The sequence below is a fragment of the Zootoca vivipara genome, chromosome 15, assembly GCF_965207765.1.
Source record: "Zootoca vivipara chromosome 15, rZooViv2.hap1.1, whole genome shotgun sequence".
Classification (NCBI taxonomy): Eukaryota; Metazoa; Chordata; class Lepidosauria; order Squamata; family Lacertidae; genus Zootoca; species Zootoca vivipara.
This window is the reverse complement of record NC_142598.1, coordinates 20,317,905-20,345,173: the sequence shown is the minus strand read 5'-3', so window position 1 is coordinate 20,345,173 and position 27,269 is coordinate 20,317,905. Positions and strand designations below refer to the sequence as shown.

Sequence of the window (27,269 nt, the reverse complement as noted above, 5' to 3'; positions counted from 1 at the left end):
AACAACAACAACAACAATTTATTATTTATACCCCGCCCATCTGGCTGGGTTTCCCCAGCTACTCTGGGCGGCTTCCAACAAAATATCAAAATATATTGGTCTGTTAAACATTAAAAGCTTCTAAAAGTCTGGCAGATGTTTTTCTTTTTGACATCTGGTGGGAGAGCGTTCCACAGGGCGGGTGCCATGCGCTGGACCTCAGTGTCCGGGCAGAACGATGGGGGTGGAGACGCTCCTTCAGGTATTATAAACAATAATTTATTATTAATCTTTGCTTTGTTCCCAGTTACAAATGTGTTCCGGTATACAAATTTTAACAACAATAGCTTTTGGAATTTGATGGTTTATTAAGTACTAAAATTATTGGTTTCATTTAAAACTTCTGGACAGACTGGTACCAATCGAGAATGTTGCCAAGGAACTTGATTCAGCTGGCACTCTGCATGTGCCCCAGAACAATGTGATTCCTTTACCTTTAGGTAACTGTGCAATCGGCCTTTTGAGAGGAAGCAAACCTTGGCATGGACTGCTTGCCCTTGTTGATAAAGCGAGGACTTGTGTGCATGGGACTGAACTGTGAGAAATCTGGGTGTAAGAGTGTACTTGGCAGAGTTTAATGCCCAGATAATGTCTTCCCTGTACATGGAAGGTGTTTTCTTTCGGCATACATAACAAAGCTTGCATATGCAAACTGCTGAAGGGTGACTGCCTTGGCGGGGCTTGGTAGTGTCCATTATGCCATCAGGTTAGGTTAGTTCGGAGGGATTCTTCTGGAAGAACTTCTGGGGTCAGGGTGGAGAACAGCGGTGGAAACTCTGGAACATAAAGTGTTGCGGTGTAGTCTGTTGAATTGCTGTGGACATCAATTTATAGCAAAGTGTTTGGAGAACAAAAGGGATTGGGTAGGGGACTGCTTGGATGCTTGGGACTGTGAAATGTGAGAATTCTAGATAATGCTTAACTCTGCAGCTTATCATTTGTAGCAACTGCCAACACAGGCACACACCTCTGCTTCAGAGTTAAACAACAGAGTTAAACATACAGGGGTGCCAACTTGAATAAAAAATGGGGGGGAGGTAAGTCCCACCCCTCATATTTGATCACAAGACATGGCACGCACGCACCATTTGAATGGCAGTGCCCATCAACTTTGGGGAGGGTTTCCAAAGTTTTATGGGGACAGGGCTGAAGGGGCCTTGGTCCCTAGGAGTTGGCTCCTATGGTGCCATTTGTTGTTTAGTCGTTTAGTCGTGTCCGACTCTTCGTGCCCCATGGACCAGAGCATGCCAGGCACTCCTGTCTTCCACTGCCTCTCGCAGTTTGATCAGACTCATGTTGGTGGCTTCAAGAACACTGTCCAACCATCTCATCCTCTGTCGTCCCCTTCTCCTTGTGCCCTCAATCGTTCCCAACATCAGGGTCTTTTCCAGGGAGTCTTATCTTCTCATGAGGTGGCCAAAGTATTGGAGCCTCAGCTTCAGGATCTGTCCTTCCAGTGAGCACTCAGGGCTGATTTCCTTAAGAATGGAGCGGTTTGATCTTCTAGCAGTCCGTGGGACTCTCAAGAGTCTCCTCCAGCACCATAATTCAAAAGCATCAATTCTTCGGCGATCAGCCTTCTTTATGGTCCAGCTCTCACTTCCATACATCACTACTGGGGAAACCATAGCTTTAACTATACGGACCTTTGTTTGCAAGCTGGTGTCTCTGCTTTTTTTGGTGCCATATATTTGTATATTCTGGCGTATAAGGCGATTGGGCGTATAAGACGACCCCCAACTTTCCCAGTTAAAACATAGAGTTTGGGATATACTCGCCGTATAAGAAATACAACTCGGTGTATAAGACGACCCCCGACTTTTGAGAAGATTTTCCTGGGTTAAAAAGTAGTCTTATACACAGGGATATACAGATATATATATATATATATATATATATATATATATATATATATATATATATATATATACCCTGTTTCTCATATTTTAAGACATACCCATAAAATAAGCCATAGCAGGATTTTTAAGCATTCAAGGAATATAAGCCATACCCCGAAAATAAGACATAGTGATAGGCGCAGCAGCGATGCCGGCTGCGGCAGGAGGAGGAGGAAAAAAATAAGACATCCCTTGAAAATAAGCCATAGTGTGTTTTTTTGAGGAAAAAATCAATATAAGACGTGTCTTATAATATGAGAAACACGGTATATATATACACGCACTACAACTCCCAACACCTCTGACTATTGACCATACTTCCAGTTCCCACATGGGTTGTTTTTGTCATGCAAGACCAAATCCAGTCTCAAATTGAGAGACTGTATTCCGATTGGCTCTTGGCCCTCAACCCCGCCCCTTAGGGCGGCCCAAACTGTCTGCACTGGTTGTGACTCAGTGTCCCTTCCATTTAGCATCATCCTCAGTCTAAACGCATTCTGTGCTGAGGTGTGCCTTCCCCTCAGTAACTTGTGTCTTTAACAATGTGTCTCGAAGTCTCTAGGCTCATCCCCATTTCCTTTTGCGCTGGGATTTCTAGGTCCATGTCCTGTTGCTTTTTTTTTTTTTTTTGTCCCATTGCTTTCGCTGAGAAAGCCACAACTTATTATGGGCAGCTTCCAGCACACATAAAACATAATAAAATGTCAATCATTTTAAAAAAACTGCACAAAACGGAAATGTGAATGAGCTCCCTATTTGGCTTATCTTTTTGTGTGTGGAATCTCTTCTCTTTGATCCAAGCTGGTGTCTTAGTCTCCTCTGCCTTTTCTACTTCATTCTCTTGCTTATTTTCTGTTTTTCTTACTTTCCTCAGGTTAGTCAGGAAACTTCAGGGCGCGACGCAAGCCTCATGTTCTCCCTAAAGGTGTATTTTTTCTCTCACCCTCTTTTGAAAAAATGTATTGGGAGGATTCCAAAGAACCCAAGTTGTTTGTTTAGACACTGCATGGAGCTCAAGTGCAATCTCTGAGGTTTGGCATGCCTTCCGTCTTCCCATCGCAGCCAATGTCCTGAATTATCAACAGTCTGCTTTTCAGTATTGGCAGAATGCCTATACTGTATAAGTTTGGTGCCCAGTTGCTCAGAGAGGTCTGCTCTGCAGCTACAGTGAAGCTTTCTTTCTCCTCACCTTGGAATAGATAATTATTAGCATGTTGTCCTTTTCTTCCTCCCTCCTCTGTTGCTCAAGTAATGCAGTTCTTCAGCCCCTGTGGAGTGCAGACATGGTTTCGAGCAGTTACTTAAAGGACTGCTATTATCCAGCCTGCCCAGACTCTGAAGATCTACTTAAGTGTCTGTTGGTAAAGGAGATCCAGGCAGTTGCGGTAGGGACTTTTTGGCAGTGGCCCCATTCCTGTGATGGTAGGCAGGCCCCATGCATCACGGTCTTGAAGAGGGTCTTAAAAGACTTAGGTAAAGGGACCCCTGACCATTAGGTTCAGTCGTGAGTCGTGACTGACTCTGGGGTTGCGGCGCTCATCTCGTTCTATTGACCGAGGGAGCCGGCGTACAGCTTCCGGGTCATGTGGCTAGCATGACTAAGCCGCTTCTGGCGAACCAGAGCAGCGCACGGAAATGGCGTTTACCTTCCCGCCGGAGCGGTACCTATTTATCTACTTGCACTTTGACATGCTTTCGAACTACTAGGTTGGCAGGAGCTGGGAACGAGCAACGGGAGCTCACCCCGTCGCAGGGATTTGAACCGCCGACCTTCTGATTGGCAAGCCCCAGGCTCTGTGGTTTAACCCACAGCACCACCCACGTCCTAACTCTTTCCTAAATCCTTTGGTGATTGATATAAGGAGGGGCTATAAACTAGAGCAGGCACGTCCAACAGGTAGATCGTGATCTACCAGTAGATCACTGGACGCCTGTGGTAGATCACTGGCAGATCACTGGCTCCCCCCAAAGAAGCTCAACAACTTTGGCTCCCCTAAAAAAAGCTCATTTTTTTTGCCCTGCACCCCCCCAAAAATGGCGCTTTCCTTCTCCCTAAAAAAGCTCAACAACAACTTTGATCTGAATGCCTTAAAAACAGGCCTTCCTCCTCCCCAAAAAAGCTCAACAACTTTGACCTGAACCCCCAAAAAGGGGGTAGATCACAGCAAGTTTTTAAATCTGTAAGTAGATCACAGTCTCTTGGGAGTTGGCCACCCTGAACTAGAGCTATTGTGCCAGAGTCTGACTTTTTAATATATTTTCATATTTTCTAGTCTGGAATGCAGGAATATGCTGTTGTCTCATACAGAAATTGAATCTGCAACCTTGGCGCTATGCTCTAACCAACTGAGCTTTTGTTTTGGTTTACTTCTGTTTTTGATAGTGCTATGAAATGGCTATTTAAATGGTTTTGCACAGTATCTGTACTTGGGCTTTCTCTCTTATATCTATTTTGAGCTTCTTTGTGGAGCAGGGTTCTAAAAAAAAGCAAATTATAAGTCTTTTAAAAATGCAATTCATTTGGAAGCTCTAAATGAATGTTTTGGAGTTTGTTGACAAGTTTGGCAATACTGTATTCCCTTTTCTTTTTCTCTCTTACATAGTGTGCTAATAGTTGATAGGTTTTATCACTCTCCCACTTAGTTAGAAGTACAGTCATACCTTGGTTTAAGTACACCTCGGTTTGAGTACTTTCAGTTTAAGTACTCCGCGGACCTGTCTGGAACGGATTAATCCACTTTCCATTACTTTCAGTGGAAAAGTTCGCTTCAGGTTAAGTGCGCTTCAGGTTAAGTACAGACTTCTGGAACCAATTGTGTACTTAAACCGAGGTACCACTGTACAGTTGTTTATTGTAGCTCATGGCTATTAGTGTTTCTTTTTTAAAATTAAGTCCAACCAAGCTCTCTAACTTAGCTTATATTTCAAAATCTAAATTAGTTCTATATGTGGACTCATAGTTTATTCATTTTGATCAGTTTCTTTTTTATCTCTCTCCCCCCCCCCCATAATTGGGAAAATAGCTACGGTATATAATTAAACCACAAATATATATTCTGTAACGTGCCCAAAATTGTTCCCCAGTCAAATTCACCTATGAAACTGATTGCAAATCTTTATTGTTTTACTATTCCTTGTTTTATGTTAGTATTTTATCATATTAAAGTGTTCGGTTTACATTGGAAGAGACCAGTTTTTATTGTACTGTATTTGCATACTCTGCTATTACTTTGGGCCTTATCTCTATGTTATGCATCATAGCAACAGTAAATGAAACCAGAAAGACCTTATCTGCTGTAGTAACTCTGAGGGAATGTGAACTAAAAGTGCAACTCTTTACCTTAGGATTGTAAAAACGGCACTTGTTTGGGGTGTGGAAAAAAGAAACTGTAAGGAGCAGTTCCCATTTATTGAAACAGATCAATGTTAATCCACCCTTGGAAAGTAAAAGGGAGCAAGACTTTCTTAACAAGACTTGCATAAGCATGCAACACTGTTGGCATCAGACATAGGGCCCTAGTTCAGTGGTAAAACTACCGCTTGGGATGCAGAACGTCTCGGGTCCAATCGCCAGCATCCCCAGGTAAGGAGTGTGAGAAAACACCGCCTGAAACTCTGGAAAGCTGCTGCCAGTCAGTGTAAGCAATATTGAAGCAGACCTAACTTCCTAACGTTCAAAGATTAGAAACACTGCCATTAATTTGGCATTTATTGATGTGTAGAGTGGGGTGGGGTGGGCAGTGTTAGAAACTCTGATATATAAGCTAGGCAGCAAATGTCTCCTTAAACCAAGGTTGCAGCTGCCAAAATGGAATGTATACTTGCCATTTTGGGGCAAGACAAGATCTAAAGTCTTATTTTTCCAATGATGGGCTGAATGTGATGATCAGTTAAACATCTGGCTAGTTCAGGTCACAACCTTGAGCTAGGTTAAGAACTTGGGTGAACTTTGAGAAGATACACTGTTTCAGTGTATCTGAAGAAGTGTGCATGCACATGAAAGCTCATACCTATGACAAACCTAGTTGGTCTCTAAGGTGCTACTGGAAGGATTTTTTTATTTTGAGAAGAAGTTATTTGATCCAGGGACAGTCCATATATATATATATATATATATATATATATATATATATATATATATATTGCCCTGTTATTCCTACCTCTTTTTCTCAATGGTGACACCTGCAGCCAATGGAAAGCTGTGCACGCCTCCTCCGTGCCAGAAATAGCGTTTGCGCATGCACGTGCACACACACACACTCTCCCACCCACCGTGGCGTCTGCGGGACCATGAGCCGGCCCAAGCCACAAAAAAATTGCTGACCCCTGGTTAAACAAAGCAAGTTGCTTTTTCCCCTCCCCAAGATTTCCCAGTTCCCATACCCAGTGGACACTCCAACATTCTGCAGTTTTTGGGGACTTCGGAGCACACTTAATCCTCGCTGGTGATGTAAACAAAATCTGCTCCTTTTCCCTTATCGGGTATCCAAGACCCTGTACAGTATAGAATCCTTAAGTGGGTTCCCTGTCGGTAGGAGAAAATAACAGAGGCCAACCGGAGAATATTGAGAAGCAAAGCAGCTAGTAAGCCTGATCTTTTTTAAACTGTTGCAACAGGGTCCTCACCCCTCCACTCAGGAGGGAGGAGGAACCCAGAACAAAGGTGTGCACGCCCTTATATAGACTTTTGAAATTGCCCACCCTGTAGCTCAAGAACACCCCCAAAAGCATCATACATACACCCCAAAAGGAGGCGGTCTACAACAGAAATCCTGTCTGCCAGAATACCTGACAATGGCCAGTGATTGCTTACTTGGGCAGCCTGCCCATTCTTTCGTAATGGTAAATACTTTAATTCCTGAATCCAGGTCACAGGCTCACCCCATTCATACACAAAGATGCCCTAAAGACAGGTAAGCAAAAGACAATGGAGAGGCTTTTGCATTTCCTGTCTCCTTGCAGAGAAACATTTGAGGTCAATTTGGGAGAGTCAAAATGGTTTCAGGATTGTTCTCCTGTACTATTTCAGACACGTGGTTTACATACTTACGTATGTGTTTGCCGTGTAAATTTATGAACGTTTAATTTTTATATTTGAGACCGCAAATTCTTATAACACTGGGCTCTCGGGTTCCCCTCTCTCCATTAAGCCATTTTTTAATTTTAAAAACACAGGCATACCTTTGGAGTCCCTGGAGTATGTAGAAGAAGCTTGTCTCATGTGCAAGCGCTTTTTTGCCTCCAAACGGTAACCGCTTGACTGTCTGAGCATGCTGTTAGTATGCATTCCCCACCCCTACTTCCCGTTATCCTCCCTGTTATTATAAGCTTTGTGTGTTTGTGCCCGCCAGGTTGCCTGTATTGGTGTGTGCCTGTTTATACTTGCATTAAACATGTATGATGATAGATGGATGCCCAATGTGTACATCTTTTCCACTACTTTAAATTGCAAGCAATGAGAGCCATTGTTTTAGCCCATTTTTTAATGCAACAATGGTCTGGTTTTGCTAAATGTCTTGCTAGAAGGGCTTACTATGGGTGAAGTTACTACCGGTAGGTCCAGAGCTAAAGTTGCAGCCACAATAATCTTGGCTTTGCCTTTTGTGTGTTCATGTGGTGGAGATTAGTGCCTTCACTGAGCCTAGGGCTTGCTGATCAGAAGGTCGGCGGTTCGAATCCCTGTGACGGGGTGAGCTCCCGTTGCTTGGTCCCAGCTCCTGCCAACCTAGCAGTTCGAAAGCACCTCAAAATGCAAGTAGATAAATAGGAACCGCTACAGCGGGAAGGTAAACGGCGTTTCCATGTGCTGCTCTGGTTCGCCAGAAGCGGCTTTGTCATGCTGGCCACATGACCTGGAAGCTCCCTCGGCCAATAATGCGAGATGAGCGCGCAACCCCAGAGTCGGTCACGACTGGACCTAATGGTCAGGGGTCCCTTTACCTTTACCTTTTATCTTCTTGGAAGGATGCCAGCAAGAAGGTCTTTGTTAACGTCACATTTATGTAGATTGTGTTCCTGTTGTACATTTACTTTGAGCTTGATGATGCTAATGTTCTACTCTTTTCATGTATCCCCAACGCTAGTTTATCCATAATCCATTTATGCAATAACGAAGGTAATCATTAGCAACTCCCCTTGTGCTTTCCGGTCTTGCTTTCTTCCAGGCTAGAAATGCAAAAGAAATACTAAGATCTATTCCCGAAATGGCACCTCCTTCCAAAGACAGGAGTGGAATACATGAAAGTGGAAAGGAATCTAGGAGTTCAGTGTTTGGCGCAGTTTAATTCCCCAAATCTTGATTAATTCTAACTTTTATTGGACCCAGGAGTTTAGGATGTCTTGCACTCCACAAACTCATAGCAATATGCTTACAAAACAAAAATAGCACCTTAGAGACCAACTAAGTTTTGTGTGCATGCACACTTCTTCAGATACACTGAAACAGAAGTCACCAGACCCTTATGAATAGTCAGAGGGTGGGGGTGGGGGTATTGCTCAGAAGGGTGGTGGGAATGGGTGATTGGCTGATAGGAGTGGTAAACCTGTTGGTGACTGTTAATGACTGTTACCAACTGCAATTGGTCTTGCAGGAAAAAGCAAGGGGTGAGGTGCTAAAGAAAGCTTTATCATGTATAATGAGATAAGAATCCAATGTCCTTATTCAAACCAGATCTCTCCATGGTTTTAAGCTTGTTAATGAGTTGCAATTCAGCAACTTCTCTTTCCAGTCTGTTTCTGAAATTTTTCTGTAATAAAACAGCTACTTTGAGGTCTTGTATAGAATGTCCTGGGAGATTGAAGTGTTCTCCTACTGGTTTTTCAGTCTTATGGTTCCTGATGTCAGATTTATGTCCATTTATCCTTTGGCGTAGGGTTTGGCCTGTTTGTCCAATATAGAGAGCTGAAGGGCACCGTTGGCATTTGATGGCATACACAATGTTAGAAGATGAGCAATTAAATAGTCCTGAGATGGTATGTTTGATGTTGTTGGGGCCAGTGATGGTGTTGTCCGGGTGTATGTGGCAGCATACATATGCTTACAGAATCTACTCAGAAGTTCCCTTGAGTTCAATGGGATTTATTCCCAGTATGTATTAGCTGCAATCCTGTGTATGTTTGCTGATTAAACTCAATGGGACTTATTTCCAACTAGGCATGGGGTTGTGTTGTTGATCATGAATGTGAATCATTTTACAATGAACATTTTTGTTGTGAAGCAATCAAATTAATCTTTCTGATGTTTGTTCAAGGTCTACCAACAGTTATAATTTTCAGAATAATGTTTAAAGCAGAAATTGTAATCAAAATAAAGCAAAGCCGCAACTAATTTTAAAGGTACTCCTATAAACAAGCATCAGGGCATCGTGACTTTTAAGAATATTTGATTTTTGATTTGGCTGCAATCAAAAATCAGACGGACAAATATTTGACTAGCCAGTTGTCTGGTGTGCAAACACTAAATGATAGTCATAAAGTTCCTTGTTTCTGTGTTGCAGGTTTGGGACTCACAGCATCGTGCTATATCCAACCTATGTATAGCAAGCAACGTGTGTGTGTGTGTGTGTGTGTGTGTGTGTGTGTGTGTGTGTGTGTGTGAGAGAGAGAGAGAGAGAGAGAGAGAGAGAGAGAGAGAGAGAGAGAGAGAGAGAGACATTCTAAAGGAACCTAATGTAGTTATTTTCCAAAGCAATGTGGCTTTCCTTGACTTAGCTTTCCATGAATTGCTTTGCTGAGCTGCTTCTGACTGAACTCTGATACTATCGTAACTGAAATGCAGCACTGCAACTTGTTGTTTTGACCTTGTGCTGTTGAGGAGACTAAATATATCCACTGCCTGATAAGGACTCTGCAGTATGGAAATTTCAGATGGGAGGCAGGCTCAGGCCTGCACAACTTGTGAGCCACTAAGCCAAACACAGTCCACAAGTCACATATGCAGACACCCCCTCCCGTGTAGTGAGTATTCAGAGATTCTGTGCTTCTGCACATGGAGGTTCCATCTAACTATCACGAATATTAGCCATGAATTTGCCTCGTTTAAAACCAATGATGCTAGTGTGGCTGCAGCAAATTCAATATGTTAATGATGCATTGTGTGAAGTGCTGTTTTTCTCTTCTCCATCCTAAATCTGCTGCCTATTTTTCCTTGGGTGATCCCAAGTTCCAGTACAGTACAGTGGAACCTTAGTTCTCGAACCCATGGGAAGCCGTGCCTCGGTTTTCAAACGTTTCGAAAGCCGAACGGGCTTCCTGAACGGATACTGTTCGAGAGAACCGAGGTACCACTGTATCAGAAAGTGTACTTGTAACTACCCTGATTCTTTAGTCACTTTTAAGGGAGTGGACTGAGGCTCTGCATTTGCTCTGCAACCAATGCTCTCCCAGTGCTGGATTGGGAAGCGGAGTATGCCCAGTTTGCCACAATTCATACCTTGTTGTTGTTGTTGTTTAGTCGTTTAGTCGTGTCCGACTCTTCGTGACCCCATGGACCATAGCACGCCAGGCACTCCTGTCTTCCACTGCCTCCCGCAGTTGGTCAAACTCATGTTTGTAGCTTCGAGAACACTGTCCAACCATCTCATCCTCTGTCGTCCCCTTCTCCTAATGCCCTCCATCTTTCCGAACATCAAGGTCTTTTCCAAGGATTCTTCTCTTCTCATGAGGTGGCCAAAGTATTGGAGCCTCAGCTTCAGGATCTGTCCTTCCAGTGAGCACTCAGGGCTGATTTCCTTAAGAATGGATAGGTTTGATCTTCTTGCAGTCCATGGGACTCTCAAGAGTCTCCTCCAGCACCATAATTCAAAAGCATCAATTCTTTGGCGATCAGCCTTCTTTATGGTCCAGCTCTCACTTCCATACATCACTACTGGGAAAACCATAGCTTTAACTATACGGACCTTTGTAGGCAAGGTGATGTCTCTGCTTTTTAAGATGCTGTCTAGGTTTGTCATTGCTTTTCTCCCAAGAAGCAGGCGTCTTTTAATTTCTTGACTGCTGTCACCATCTGCAGTGATCAAGGAGCCCAAGAAAGTAAAATCTCTCACTGCCTCCATTTCTTCATACCTACCCCTTATGAAATACTCCATTTTGGTGGACGTGGGTGGTGCTGTGGTCTAAACCACTAAGCTTCTTGGGCTTGCCCAAGGTCAGAGGTTCGAATCTGTGCAACGGGGTGAGCTCTCATTGCTCTGTCCCAACCTAGCAGTTTGAAAGCATACCAGTGTGAGTAGATAAATAGGTACCGCTGTGGCAGGAAGGTAAATGGTGTTTCTGTGCTCTCTGGCTTCCATCATGGTGTCCTGTTGTGCCAGAAGCAGTTTAGTCATGCTGGCCACATGGCCTGGAAAGCTGCCTGTGGACAAACGCCAGCTCCCTTGGCCTGAAAGTAGAGATGAGCGCCGCAACCCCATAGTCAAATTTGACTGGACTTAACTGTCCAGGGGTCCTTTTCCTTTACCTACTCCATTTTGGTGCATTTCCCCCCAAAATGGATTTTTAACCAAATTGGAAAACCTGTCCTGCAATTATATTTAGTGTGGCTTCAGACATGCACTGGCTATGTTGGAAGACGTAGGGTAGGGTTTTTTTTTATTCATTGCTGCTAGGCACATGAACACAGATGGACCTGTGAAGAGTGTGAATACTGGAAATGTGCTCAGATGCACTCCGGTATTTAGCAACCTTGTTTGTGTGTGCAGAGCCAAGCCTGACCTTTAACATAGACACTGTATGCTCATACCTGCTCTAATTGAAGAGGGCGCCTCTCGAAAGACTCTCATCCATGTCTGTCATCATCCACTAGTTTTTCCAGAATTGTGGCTATAGGCGTTTGGTTGCAGATGGAACTGTATTTATAATGTTGAAATAGTTGAGGCTGTTGAAAATCTGCTCCGTTGCAAAAACTGGGGGGGGGAACTCCCAAATTAAGCAAGCCCACTTATCTTGGCTTTTCCTGTTCCTGGACTTCTCTGTGCTTTATATCTTGGCACATTCTAAGATTACCTTGATTTGTAGATGATTAATTATATTGCAGAAGAGCAACTGTGCAGGAGTTTGCTGCTTTCCATATTATGTATGCTGTGTCAGAGTGTCCCAGGAAGGCAAACTTTGAGCCTGAAAGAATTATCCCTGCAGAGAGGGGATGCCCCTTGTCCTTCAGGAGTTTGATGGGGTGTTCACTATTAATCAGTTCTGTCGCAGATTGGAGTATGTACAAATGTAACATTCTTTGAGTGATTTTCCTCCATGCTCTTTTACTGTCCCGGTGGTTCTAGCCCAGGGGTAGGCAACCTCAGGCCTGTGGGCAGTGGTGGGGCACGCCTCCCGGAGGGCGGGGTTTTGGGGGCGGGCGCCCGCGATGGCACCCCTTGGAGCCCGCCACTCAGGGCGGCCCGCCCCCACCGCCCCTATCTTCCTACGCCCCTGCCCGTGGGTCGGATGCGGCCCAATGGCCTTCTCAATCCGGCCCGCGGACGGTCCAGGAATCAGCGTGCTTTTACATGAGTAGAAAGTGTCCTTTTATTTAAAATGCATCTCTGGGTTATTTGTGGGGCCTGCCTGGTGTTTTTTACATGTGTGCTTTTATTTAAAATGCATCTCTGGGTTATTTGTGGGGCATAGGAATTCATTCATTTTTTCCCTTCAAAATATAGTCCGGCCCACCGCATGGTCTGAGGACCAAATCTGGCTTTGAAAGCTGGAAGCCAGACATAATAAAGGAAGCTAGGGGTGTTTCCAGGCTATCACTATGTTCACATACCAGCATATTCAGGTGGCACAAATATTGACGATTGGAAGGTCTTGTGCCACAAACCAGTGTTCGAAATTAGCCAGGTACCAGACGCATTTTGCGGCCAAGTGAAAGTGCTGGGCACCAGGATGATGCCTGACAACTCCACCATCAAGTGACTTTTCTTCTTTAAGCTCTTCACTTAGTTCAAGGTAGTCGTCTGAACTGGCCAGAGGTGTAACCTGAGACTCAATCACAGCCAGTCCATCATTTGAAAAAAAATAAAATTTTAGAGCTATCTTGCACCAAAATGGCAACAAGACATTCCATTTTGGCGACTCTAACCTTAGTTTAAGAAGCCATTTGGTGCTTAGCTTATATACCGTACAGTATCTTGAGTTTCTAACACTGCTGGCTCAATATAGGGGATCTTTCTCTGTCCTTGTTTTCCCCGCCTCTTCTGCCCTGCTGCCCCTCCCAGGCCAAATGCAGTAAGTAACTGTTTATTGCCCAATCTTTTACAGTGTATAATAAACAGTTACTTACTGCCTTTGACCTGGGAGGGGCAGCCAGGGAGGGGCAACACTGTAAAAGATTGGGCAACTTTAACCCCACTCTATGTATCAAGTCACATGTTTTTATTACAATCAATGACCAGCACAGCCTATGTAAATTTAGCTAGAGACTTGGAAATGATTAAAGAAAGAACCGGGAAGTGGAGGAAAATCTCAGCAAGATAAAAGTTGGCTTCAGTGTCATGTATGCCAAGCTCACATATGGGTTTTCCATGCCTCCATGTTCAAAATTTCCTGCTCCTTGGCCTTATCTGTGCTTGTTTTCTTTTATCTGCCCAGCTAGAATGATTCTGTGACAGCTGGTTTTATTAAACTGGCAGCCTGAACATGTGAGTGCATTGCCCTTCTTAGTTCCTTAAGATATGAAAGGAAATGCCAAGAAGCAGATTTTTATTTTTATTTAAGGTGGACAGACTTTCTTTGCTCACATCCAAGCAGAATATCAAAAGCAGTCATTTGCTTTCTACCAGTCCTACCCCATGGGGATGTGTGCCCCCTCTTTTGTGAATGACCCATTACCTCTGTCCTAAACACACGCGTGTGCAAGTCAGTGGTTGATCATCTCTGCTTTGCAGAAGGTCCAAGGCTGAAATCCTGGCAACTTTGGGTAGGACTGGGAATTCTCCTGGTCTGAGACCCTGTAGAAGTGCTGCTGAACATAAGACAGCTCCTAGGTTCCCATTTAATACCAGTAGGATTTTCCGTTAAGTAGACACACTTAGGAGTGTTCTCACAGCTTCCTAGCGTGTCGCAGAAGTGTGAAAAAAGTGGATTGCACAACTTCTTCTCTCTGTTTCTGTTTCTTTCTCTTTCTCTCCTATTCTCTCTTTCTGCCTCTTTACAGCATGAGGTCAGGCAGCCCTTTTTCGGTGATGATGCCATAATGATGGGATGTTCTTGCTGGAGGGGACCCATTCATGACCCTATTTAGGCCATGTTTAGGAAAGTTTTTAATGTTTGAAGTTTTATTCTGTTTTTAGTCCTCTGTTGGGAGCCGTCCAGAGTGGCTGGGGAAACCCAGCCAGATGGTTGGGGTATAAATAATAAAATTATTATTATTATTATTATTATTATTATTATTATTATTATTATTGTTTGTTGCACTTTAGTTAGAACCTGCCCATCACCAAGGAATTTGAAGATGTATGTGGGGATATGAAGGTGCAATGCAGTTGGTGGGTTTTGTTTTGTTTTTTAAACAACAACAACTGAGAATATTGTAGTGTTACTGACTTGGCTCATTTCTGCTAGTTCTCAATTGGTAGTTTTGTGCATACACCTGTAAATCTATTTGATTGTTAGTTGCATCTCCAGCAGTAAGGATGTGTAAGTCAAGGTAGAAGTCCTTTATTTAGCCCACTATTTCCCAGACTTCTGATTACAGAGGGACCTATATTTTGCAGTTAAAATGGAAAGTGCACCTCACTTCTGCATCTGAAAGGCTTGCTTTTAGAATGCCTTGGAGTAAGAACTACACACTTACAGGCGAATCTACCTTTTATGCAGCGGCACTCTGCGCAATGCCAAAATTTGGTGCCCCCCCACCTTTCGATGTTTGTCATTGTTGTGGCACCTCCTGCGGTGCCTCTTGGCTCGACGTCCAGTGTGGGCAAACCAGTCATATTCCCCTAAATCTGCCTGTTTTATGTCTGTGTGCATCTCTCTTTTGAGTCAACAGTGTGATGCAGCAGCTAAAAAAGCCAATGCAATTCTGGGCTGCATCAATAGGTGTATAGCATCTAGATCAAGGGAAGTAATAGTACCACTGTATTCTGCTCTGGTCAGATCTCACCTGGAGTACTGTGTCCAGTTCTGGGCACCACAGTTCAAGAAGGATATTGAAAAGCTGGAGCGTGTCCAGAAGAGGGCAACCAAAATGGTCAAAGGCCTGGAAACGATGCCTTATGAAGAACGGCTTAGGAAGCTGGGTATGTTTAGCCTGGAGAAGAGAAGGTTAAGGGGTGATATGATAGCCATGTTCAAATATATCAAAGGATGTCATATAGAGGAGGGAGAAAGGTTGTTTTCCGCTGCTCCAGAGAAGCGGACACAGAGCAATGGATTCAAACTACAAGAAAGAAGATTCCACCTCAACATTAGGAAGAACTTCCTGACAGTAAGAGCTGTTCGGCAGTGGAATTTGCTACCAAGGAGTGTGGTGGAGTCTCCTTCTTTGGAGGTCTTTAAGCAGAGGCTTGACAGCCATCTGTCAGGAATGCTTTGATGGTGTTTCCTGCTTGGCAGGGGGTTGGACTGGATGGCCCTTGTGGTCTCTTCCAACTATGATTCTATGAGTGTGCCTCTATAAAGAGGCAAGTTCAGACCAGGCATTCATGCAGAGATGCAACATACTCTCCTCTGAGGGTGGTTAATTCTAGTGTGTGTCTGAATCAGAGGGCTTGACTGATAAAAATCTCACCCAAAGCTGTGAGGTAAAAGAATTTCCCACTTCTGCTGAAGGCTGAATGGAAGGAGGCAAGTCCAGGAGACAATGGATCATGCAGAGATGGAGGCAGAGATGTGTGTGTGTGGATCAGCACAGAGATGGATCATGCAGAGATGTGTGTGTGTGTGTGTGTGGTGTGTGTGTGTGTGGTGTGTGTGTGTGTGGTGTGTGTGTGTGTGGTGTGTGTGTGTGTGGTGTGTGTGTGTGTGGTGTGTGTGTGTGTGGTGTGTGTGTGTGTGGTGTGTGTGTGTGTGGTGTGTGTTTGCTCATGGAAAACTTCAGATATTTCATTATTATGGTCCACAGTTTGGGAATTAACAAGTCTACCACTAGCGCATCTAATTTCCCTTAAGAAGGTTGAATATGCCTGGTGTCTCCTCCTATGTGAGTCTATTCCAGTATCCTGAGTTGTTCATGTTGTTTTTGAAAGGCTGCTGGATTCTCTGTGTTTGTGTTAAAAGTGTGCTTTGGAGCCAGGCAGGTCCGTTGGCAGCTTACAATACCGGAAACCCATTTTGCTTTAGAATTCTGGTAAAGGAGTTTTAGGAGTTGTAGTTTCGGTGGCTGAGCTAAACCCCAAAGAGGTTTCGTTTTGCATGTGGTTAGTACCTAAAGTTTTAAACACACACACACACACACACACACACACACACACACACAGTGAAAATGTTCAAGGCAGTTTAAGAATGACTGTATACATTGCTGCCTTGAATCTTTAGTATCTACTGTATGTGTTGGTTCTAGATAGAAGTGGGTGGATGACGGTTAGGCAAAGTGATCATGTTGACTTCTGTTTTAAGAACCCTTTTGGATCAGGCCAGCTTGCCTTCTGGTCCGGCACTCTGTTTTCACAGTAGCCCACCAGATGGCTATAGGAAGCGTGAAAACAGGATGATGTCATGTCATGTCATGCCACGCCCCCCCACCCCACATTTCATCCATACTTGGTCTCCTACCTGGCCCTGACCATTCCCAGACTGAGCCTTGTGTGCCTTCAGACTATGATCAATACGGTGGAACCTCGGGTTAAGAACTTATTTCGTTCTGGAGGTCCGTTCTTAACCTGAAACTGTTCTTAACCTGAGGTACCACTTTAGCTAATGGGACCTCCCACTGCCGCCGTGCCGCCGCCGCGCGATTTCTGTTCTCATCCTGAAGCAAAGTTCTTAACCTGAGGTACTATTTCTGGGTTAGCGGAGTCTGTAACCTGAAGCGTCTGTAACCCGAGGTACCACTGTGAGTCATTTGTAGTGCATCAACACATTTCCATTTGACAACTCCTCTTCCTGAGCTGTTTCTGTTGTACCTAGGAACTGCTGTGTAATGTTAAGAATTCCTGGTTGTGTTTGCTTGTTTTCCTCTCCCCTCCTCATTCATTTTTCCTTTTGTGTCATGTCTTTCAAACTGTAACCCTCTGTGCAGGGACTGCCTATAGATATAACTATTCACTGCTTATAAAGCTGTGCCACAGAAATGTGGGACCCTATGAGGCTTTATACACAGCAGATGTAAAATATTCGTATTTTTGGCATACAATGAGTCTACTTACAATGCACGATCAGTTTGGAGATGAGCAGGCATTCAACATAAGAGGCATGCCAATGAAAGCAAAGCTCAGTCAGGTTGGAACTCCTAAGTTCCACATAGAAATCTGTTTAAAACACATTCCTCCTCCATGCGTATCTGTAGTTCACAGTGTTAACTACACTGTAGTTTATAGCCTGCACTCTCTTGCTGTCTCATCAGGGCTTGAGATGTATCAAGGCCTCAGAAGTAGTTCTTGAATGTTTTGGCTCCCGAATGCTGCAAACCCAGAAGTGAGTGTTCTGGTTTGCAAATGTTCTTTGGAACCCAAACGTCCGACACAGCTTCCGATTGGCTGCAGGAGCTTCCTGCAGCCAATCAGAAGCTGCTCTTTGGTTTTCGAACATTTTGGAAGTCGAACAGACTTCCAGAGCGGATTCCATTCGACTTCCAAGGGACGATTGTATCCAGTTTAGCTTTATGGTAGCATCTACAATGGGGACTGGAAACTTTGTATCCACCCATAGCTTGACCTTTGTGACCCAAATACAGATAGCGAGCATTTCTCACAGGGGGTCTGTTCCCGCCCCCTGCATGTGTTGGCAGTGCGCGTATAAGTGTCCCCCCATTACCCCCCCAATTTTGCCCTGTTCTGCCCTCGTTTTGCCTTCTTCCGGATCCAGAAGGACCTGTGTGTTAGCGATTGTGCATCACTTGAAGGCGCCTAAAATGGTGGCCATTACTGAATCATCAGGCTAAAATTTCTCTAATATGTTGTCCTCCATAAATGTATCCATTTGAAATTCTGGACTCCCACCCCTGTTCTTTAGGAGACTTTTTGCAAACCTATCATTTTTTTTTAAAGGCTCCAACGATCTCGCACCATTGTCTTGTCTTTGACTTGTGCTTTTTCCCTTCCTCCCAGTTGGCCCTTTGCGTGTGGAGTTTTCGCTGACTGTGGATTTGAAGAAAGTGGCAGGCGAGAACCCAGAAGTCAGGGAAGGAGGCCGCTATACCCCAAAGGAATGCAAAGCGCTTCAGAGAGTAGCGCTTATCATCCCGTTCAGAAATCGAGATGAACACTTGAAATACTGGCTGTATTATCTTCATCCAATCCTTCAAAGGCAGCAACTTGATTATGGTATATATGTCATTAACCAGGTAAGAGATTGCAAGATTCCAAATAGCCTGTTGCGTTTGCAAAAGGAGCATGTACATGTTGTCACTTTCTTTCAGACATGTCGGGGACTTTTTGCTGAGTGAATTGTTAAAAACGGTATTGTGGTGTTTGATGCCTCATGGTTGGTTTAACTCTGCTAGCAACAGGAATGTTGTGGAATTGTGCAAATGTAAAAACAAAGAAAGTTTAGGGAAGGTTTTCCTCACCCTTGTTGCGGTATTATAATATGCTCAGCTAAAGATTCTGATGGTTAAGGGTTCCTTCGTATAATACATTTTTTACAACACTTAGACTTGGTCATGGTATATGAGCTCCTGCAAAACATTTCCTTTACTTCCTTCATATAGAAAACAAAATCTTTACAAATCTAATTTAGCTTCTCCTCAACTTCCCTCCCCTCCTTCCTGTGGTTATTTATTTTATATCTTTTTATTACTGCATATCCGATTCAAATATACTTACAAATTTTCCCTCTAAACAAGAAATTTAACAAAAAGCAAAAAAGAAGGAAGGAAAAAAGGGGGGATTAAGAGAAGTGGGGGAAGCCCTCAGCTCATATTAAAATACATGAAAAAATAACCATAAATATATCTGTATTAATTGAAACAGATAGATACCGGTATATGCAGTCCACACAAAACTGACATTTATAAGAAATGTGTTTTATAATTATAATTTATATAACCAACCTTTTCCAAAAGATCTCAGGGCGATGTACAATATTAAGAACACATTTTGTAGAGCCTAATAATAAAAACATAACACAAAGCACAACAATAGACACCATAATAATAAAATAATAATGTAGCAAGGTGAGTGTATATCCTTCCGATTTTTATATTTCTGTTTGCTAGATCTGAGCTGTTTAGGGTCATTGGGCTGACAGAGCCACTTTGTACCTTGATGCTAAAACAGTGGCAATAGTTTGTTGGTACAGCGAGAGAAGCCTATAGCATCCCTTGGCTACAAGTTGCCCAGACTGAGGGGATGGCTGTGGATCTGTGAACTGTCTGTGTCCAGGGCAGCTGTCTACCAGCTCCATCTGGTACACAGGCTGAGACTGCAGACTGTCTCCCCAGAGTGGTGCATGCTCTGGTTATCTCCCGCTTGGACTACTGCAATGCGCTCTATTTGAAGGTGACTCAGAAGCTACAATTAATCCAGAATCTGGCAGTTAGACCGTTGTCCAGGAGCGACCGCTGGGACCATATAACACCGGTCCTAAAGGATCTTCACTGGTTCCCAGTACATTTCCGAGCACAATTCAAAGTGTTGGTGCTGACCTTTAAAGCCCTAAATGGCTTTAGGGCATTTCCACCCCCATCACTCAGCCCAGACATTGAGGTCCTCCTCTGAGGGTATTCTGCTGGTTCCCTCACTGCGAGAAGTGAGGTTATTGGGAACCAGCCGGAAGGCCTTCTCGGTAGTGGAGCCCATCCTATGGAATGCCCTCCCATCAGATATCGAGGAGACGAAGAACTACATATCTTTTAGAAGACATCTGAAGGCAGCCCTCTATCGAGAAGTTTTTAATGCTTGATGTTTTACTATGTTTTTAGATATGCTGTAAGTCGCCCAGAGTGGCTGGGGAAACCCAGTCAGGTGGGTGGTGTATAAATAATAAATTATCATCATCATCATCATCATCATTTATAGGACTTGTAGCACCGGATTGGTCATTTTTGTGTCAACCTGAGGTCCCAAGCCAAAGGATTTGGGAGTTGTACAACTATTGCAGTTGGGACTGCCTGCAGTTCCCTTCTCTAGCCCAAAGTCTTGGTTGATACTGCAGAACTTTTAACTGATAGGCTTGTATTATAATGGACTATACTTAGTTCTGTTGCATCGACTGAATATCTGTGACATTTAGTTGCATTTTGTTGTACTGTACTTGGAATGAGTTTACACATTATATTGAAAATTTTAGTTGCCTCCTCTAGTTATGATCACAGAGACTGCAACCCCACTGTTAACTTCCGGAGTTTTTGCCGGCCTGCTCAGAGTTATCTCTTGCTGTCTTCTTTGTCTTTGCGCTGAGCTTTGGGGAAGCAGAATGCACCTGGGTTTTTTTGGGTTTTGGTTTTTTTTTAGCTTTCTTAATCTTCATGAGCCAAAATGATGCTTTTTTCATGTGCCAGTTTCGTAGGGTATGTACATCTGCATAACACAACCGTCTCAGACTTATTCCATGGAATAACAAATAGTTCTAGATTCGGGGCACTTTTTTTTTAGCAGTTTAGGCAGGTTTCGTTTGTATGAGATTTCAATAAAGCAGTTCTGAAATTACACTGATGACCTGGGGGCAGGTTGTTTGTTAGCTTAAGAGACAACCTTCATTGTTTGCCATCAAAAATATAACGTGCGTTTCCCCATTTGGCTCCCAAGACAACCAGCAGGAATGTTCATTTGCAAATTAGAATAGCCTGTTTTTAATATTGGTTTATGGCATCTCATCTTCCCTCTTGCTTTATTGCTCAGGGATGGGACCTGATTTCTCAGCAATGGTTATGTTCTAGGATTGTCTTATCAGTTTCAGCTCTGGCTGTGTTGGGGAAATCCAGGACACCCTTGCTTCTTTTATTATGATGGTCGGTGGTACATGGACTTATCTGGTTAGGGTCATTGACTAGTGGAGGGTTCCAAAATGGTGGCTTAATTTTTCAAGACATGCTTCTGGAGGTCATGCAGTTTGAGTATCGCTGGGATATACATCTGATGGGGTCTTACTCTTTGCCATCTGATACCCCTTGAGGAGCAATTGAAAATCCCACCTCTGAGCAGGTCTTGCTTTATAGTTCCTACTACAGATGTCTTAAGAAGGAAAATGCTTATCACTATTTGTTCAGTTCTGTTTGGTCCTTAAATTTTTTTGTTTGCTTCAATCGGCATAGGATGGGATGTAAGGCCATTTAATTGTCTTTCCCTGTGGCTGAATGAAGGTTTCTAGTTCTTTTGCTAATGAGTCATTTGTGCAGACATAGAAATAAGTTTCTATGGGGTAAGTTGATGGCACCCTGATCCAAAATATGCTTGAGTTGGAAAGAAATTCCGTTGACTTTAACAGAGCTTACTTACAAAGGTTATTAGCGTTCAGGGCTCTGATGAAATTCTGCAAAAGGGGGCTATATAATTTGGAAAGAAAAACAGGGGATGGTGGATAACAGTAAGCATACATAGGCTAGGTGTGTGCAGAGTATAATTGTGTCGCTGCTTTTCCCCATTATGCTGCAGAAATCATACAAGTGTTACCCAGCATCATGACCTAATTTGTCAATGAAGCATTCACTTTAGTTAACTTCATTAAAGCAGTGTTAGTTTTGTGTGCATCAAGCAACATTGGCAATGAGACTAAATTATCCAGATGGTATTTTTCTTGGAAGGGTTAAGAGGAGCTTTTAAAACCTGCTACGTAAGAAAACGTTCTTATTTCTTTGCTCTCTTGACAATTGCTTTCTCTCTCTCCCCCCACCCCCTGTCTGTCCTTTCTTTGCATCCATTCTTCCTTTTATTCTTCCTTCCTTCTAGGGGGGGAAATCTTACCTTTCTCTTGTTAAACCTGTCCTATAGCAAAGCAATCGCTGAAGCAAGGAGAGTTTGTATGTGAGCGATTGATTCTTACTCCATCTGCGTCCTTCTGTACTCTGCATCTTGTAGGAGAAAGGAAGGAAGGAAGGAACGTTGACCACCCTACTGCTTCAATGGTAACGTCCCACCTCTTAACTTTCGGTGCAATGCAAATTCAAACTTGAATCTACTGCAGGTTTACCATTGACTTTTGGAACCTCTGAAATACATTAAATTGGGCTGAATACTGAAATGGAGATGTGGGGTGGGGTGGGGTGGATGTGATGTGAGAATATGTAAAATGGAAGTTGGGCTGCTGTAGCCAGTGGAAAAAACTGGGTGCTAATTGCCCCTCTCTAGTACGCAACTAAGGGACATGGGTGGTGCTGTGGTCTAAACCACAGAGCCTAGGGCTTGCCAATCAGAAGGTTGTCGGTTCGAATCCCCGCGATGGCGTGAGCTCTCGTTGCTCGGTCCCAGCTCCTGCCAACCTAGCAGTTCGAAAGCACGTCAAAGTGCAAGTAAATAAATAGGTATTCGGCGGGAAGGTAAACGGCATTTCCATGCGCTGCTCTGATTCGCCAGAAGTGGCTTTGTCATGCTGGCCACATGACCCGGAAAAACTGTCTGCGGACAAACAGCGGCTCCCTCGGCCAGTTAAGCGAGATGAGCGCTGCAGCCCCAGAGTCGGCCGCAACTGAACTTAACGGTCAGGGGTCCTTTACCTTTACCTTTAAGTTACTTGCCTTGCAGTCACATCTCACTGGTGCACCTGCTCTCTGTTTGTTGCACAGTATTCTGGCTGAGATGATTGCTCAGTGGACACTCAGCAGCCTGGTTTGCACAATATACTAAGCTATGGTTTATAAACCATGATTTAGTTAACCATAGTTTAAAATGATCCAAACGTGCCCTGCAACTTAACTATAGGTTACATATTATGGTTAGCAAGCGCTTGTTAAGCAAGATTTGCAGTCAGTTTATAAAAGTTGGTTTACATTAACTTTAGCTTATAATTAAGCTATAAAACGGGCCTGTTCTACAGCACAGAGATTTGCTTTTGGGTTCCATCTAGCTTTGAAATTGCATTGACTTGTCTGACAAGGAACTCTTGTGGGCCTGGCAGGAGACTCCTCTGCGAAAAGTTCAGGGGAGCATTATAGGGTTTACATAGCACTTACACCACTGGCCAAGACCTCTGCATGCATTTGAGTGTGTTGTCGAGCAGACTTAACAACCCCCTGAGGCAAATGGTTGCAAACATCAGCCTAATTTTCAGGGATGCTCCCCCATGATAGATAGTCTTCTCACTGGACAAGCCTTGGTAAACTTCTGTGAGCATCGGAGAGCCCTGGAACACAGAGCGAAAAGCATTAAGCTACATTTATTGAAAGAACAGAGCAGCTATTTACTTGTTAACTTAAGAAATCCTGCGTCTGCTGTTGCAACTTCCTAATGCGATAATAAATGAGAGATTTAATTAGCAAAGGACATGAACTCTCTCCTGCAAAACAGAGGCAGGATGGGAAGCCTCTAACTTCTGAGCTCTGCCAACCTCAAGGAAGTAGCAACGTCCAAGTCTGAACTGAACTCGCCAAGCGTGCAACGCCAATCTTATGCTCTTCATTCTTTCTTAGATAATATTTGTGCGGGATAATTAATGAGCACCAGCTGTTGCACATGTTGCAATTTTGGAGCAAAGAACTCTGTGTGGGATTGGCCGACTTAGTAGAGCCAACGGGATTTATGTCTGCCCAGACTTGACAGAAACCTACAGCTGCTGCTCCGGGCAAAAGTCCAGCTGGCTCTCTGAACCAACTGGTAATTAGTTTGAGGCTTCTTAGTTGAGGAGCACAGTGGAGGTGTGTTGGGTATCCTCAAATTGGCGCCTGTACAGTAACTCTTGCAGCCAGCTTTGCTGATTTCTAGTGATATATAATATATAGTGACATAAAATGCCGAGGGCTTGCCCATACTCTCACTTGTCCTGTGCCTTAGAAAGGTCCAAGTGGTTTTCCATTTGTCCCTTGCTAACCACCACCACCCCGGAAAACTCACTATTTAGCGTGAAATTGGAGCAAGCATCCATCTGGAGAAAACTTGATTGACATTTGTTCTGTTTCAGCTGTTGTTGGCATCTTTTTGTTTCAAGTGTGTGCCCTGTGGGGCAAAGTCAAGCCGCAGGAGAATAACAGCGCCGGCTGAGGCTGCAGAGGCTGGCAACGTGTAGCTGCTACCTCCCGTGTTGTTTTTGCTGGTTTAGCAGCACTGAAGCGATCTCCCTGGGGCACAAGCCTGGGCAGCGTGTATGGAGTTCCTGGGCTGCCCAGATGACAAGACCCTGTTCTCGGACCCACTGACATGGTCCAAAGGAAAGCAGATTATATACACAAATTATCAAATGTGGTGACAATAATAATAGTACAACAAAACAAAACGCCACCACCACCACAAACTGGCTAGTCAATATAAAACCAAATTTACTGGAATAATACTGTATATTCCTGCGTATAAAACTACTTTTTAACCCAGGAAAATCTTTTCAAAAGTCGGGGGTCATCTTACATGCCAGGTCGTATTTCTTATACGGCGAGTATATCCCAAACTCTATGTTTTGACTGGAAAAGTTGGGGGTCGTCTTATACGCCGGAATATACGGTAGCTAGAATAGAGATAGGTTAGTAACCATTCAAACAACAAACATATTAAGGTGTCATGTGCAAGTCAAGACCTGGAAATACTGTGAACGTGGAATGGATATGTTCGGTTTCTGATAATTGGTTCTCATGGGAAACTTACAGATTCTTGCTTCACACAATTAACTCAAGGCAGTGTCAATTTACTCTTGGCAGAAAGCCAAGGTCTGCCTGGCCTGGCAACAACTCTCTCATTGGTTAATGACTAGCACTGAACTCTGTTATCTAGGAATGCTAGCACAGTTGTTTCTTGTGGGTGTTAGGAGTAGGAGTGCTGCGTATGGTTGGAGAGAGAGAGAGGATTTATTTTGCTTTGCTTTGTATGCAGAAACTCTGCTGGTTTTCTTTTCTTTTAATAAATCCTGTAAATAGTTATTCTGCGTCTAGCCGACTAGTCATTTCCACCTCAACTAGCTTCTGCACTGTGCAGGAAAACTCTGCTACGTTTGGGCTAAAGCCATTAGACCTATGCCTGACACTTCAAAATTCTAAGAGGATAAAAGGACAACTGTATCTAAACAAATACATGCACAGTAAACATTATATATATTATGGATTAATCTATATGTGGATTAATGAACCATTCAACACATGGCAAGAGTCCAAACATGGAACAGCAACCCCATGCCGCCACAACGGAGAGGGTAGCACAAAAGAGAATATGAATCTCTCAATCTCTGTGTGCATTTTTTTGTTATTAAGACTCGAGAAAAAGGAAGAGAGAGAAAACCCACATTTTTTTCTGACTTTGCCTTTCCCCTGTGGGTTTGGTCCTTCACATCTCTCTAGGGCAGGCTTCCTCAACCTCAGCCCTCCAGATGTTTTTGGCCTACAACTCCCATGATCCCTAGCTAGCAGGACCAGTGGTCAGGAATGATGGGCATTGTAGTCTCAAAACATCTGGAGGGCCGAGGTTGAGGAAGCCTGTTCTAGGGGTTAAGGGGCTGTTTGAAAGGGCTGGTTACCCAGCAGAAACCACTGGGCTTGACAGTTTTCCAAAACTCTGGGGCAAGTTCTTCTCTTGTGTCCCTGCAGATGGAGGATAGAAATGTGATTTCTTTGTTGTTACCCTTATTTCCCACCCCACCTCCCCAGGTCTACCAATCTTTGTTCGACCAGGACTTTAAACTTTTTTCTCCCTCTGCCTTTTCCTTGCCCTGTTAAATTTGCAAAATAAGAAGAAAAAGAATGGCTAGAGCCTCTGCAAGCTGTACATTGGTTCCAGATGAACTCCCCTCCCCCCCTAAGGAGGCATGTTTTGCCATACTCTGCTGCTGGCCAAACTAGATAATTCTGTGGGTTTGGGAAGCTGGATGTTTGCCAAACCTTTAAAAAGCAATGGGGAGTGCAATTTTGGAGGGAAGAAAATACTTGGGGGTAGGATCCACCCAGTCTCTCTCGGAGGTCCAGAGAGGCCCAGGCCACTTCCAGCATTTGAGGCTGTAGCCACAATATATATATATATATATATATATATATATATATATATATATATATATATATATATATATATATAACAGAAACACACAGAAACAAAACAAGGCACCAAAAAAAAAAGTGGGTGGTTTGGACACATTCAGCATGGTCTACATTTGTGCCATCAGAACTGATCTGTTTCTATATATTTCCCTATATATGGAAGGTTTCAAATGTTTAATGCTTTATTATGTTTTTATATATGTTTTGAGGCTCCCCAGAGTGGCTGGGACAACCCAGTCAGATGGGTGGGGTGCAAATAAATTATTATTAATTATTATTAACATTTACAAACCGTCTCAGTTCTTTAACAAAACTATATCTGTTAACAAAAAATAATAATATATATTTTACCAAATATATGGAGGAGAGTTAAGTGGCTGGCACAGCTGCAAGTGTCCCAGATATGTTGTCAAAGGGTGGCAGATGATGAAACTGGAAAAATAAATAAATATTTCCTATGTGAATGTTCTCTTGCCCAGCTGAATGTCGGCTTTGACCTGCTTTTCATATTTACATCTTCTTGAACTGTTTCAAAGTGTTCAGTTTGTCTACGTTACTTATATGGCAGATGGATCAGCTGACCTAAAACCACCTGACCAAACTTGGATGGACTGCAAATCTATTTTGATTCTGCAGCCCAAAGCAGAAGTTGTGTGTGTTGTGCAAACAGACAATGGCTCTGTTGCTTCTGTATGGAGTAGATGAAATTTGGGCAACACAGTTTTGGACTGTTCCTTCCCCCACCAAGGAGGAGGTCAGTGCAAGACCCACAAGGAACCTTACTGCTGTCTTGTCTTGAAAATGGTTTTAAGGTAGAGTTTTATTTTCTTGGTTCAAATCTCTCTCTTTATGTTCTGTTTCACTTCGTCAGGTTTCAGCGCTGTGTCCAACCCCACATCTCCATTTCTTGTTACATATGAACTAGTAGATATTCTGTCCCCTAATTTGTTTTCTGTGTTGATTTTGCCTCAGGAAAGAGCCTGCCACCAAGCAGCAAGCAAGTTACCCCAGAACATTTTAAGCCAAGTATTTTGCACTTTTTTTAAAAAAAAAGGAAATAGTTCAAATTCTGACCCAAGAAACTGAACCCTGCAACCTGTATACATTACGCAGATTTAGTAGATTTTCATACTTTCAGG

At 43.4% G+C, this 27,269-nt stretch overlaps 1 protein-coding gene across 2 annotated transcripts in view; it reads left to right on the top strand.

Moving 5' to 3' along the window:
* Positions 1-27,269, top strand: part of B4GALT1 (beta-1,4-galactosyltransferase 1) — a 47,572-nt gene that overhangs the window by 5,109 nt on the left and 15,194 nt on the right. Inside the window, exons 2-4 of one of the 2 annotated variants that reach the window (XM_088659051.1) lie at positions 18,137-18,372; positions 18,582-18,586; positions 22,053-22,092. In XM_088659051.1, the coding sequence (XP_088515177.1) occupies positions 18,137-18,372; positions 18,582-18,586; positions 22,053-22,092 (281 nt within the window). The remainder of the gene's footprint in view (positions 1-18,136; positions 18,373-18,581; positions 18,587-22,052; positions 22,093-27,269) is intronic. The other variant, XM_035140728.3, reaches the window with a different exon arrangement.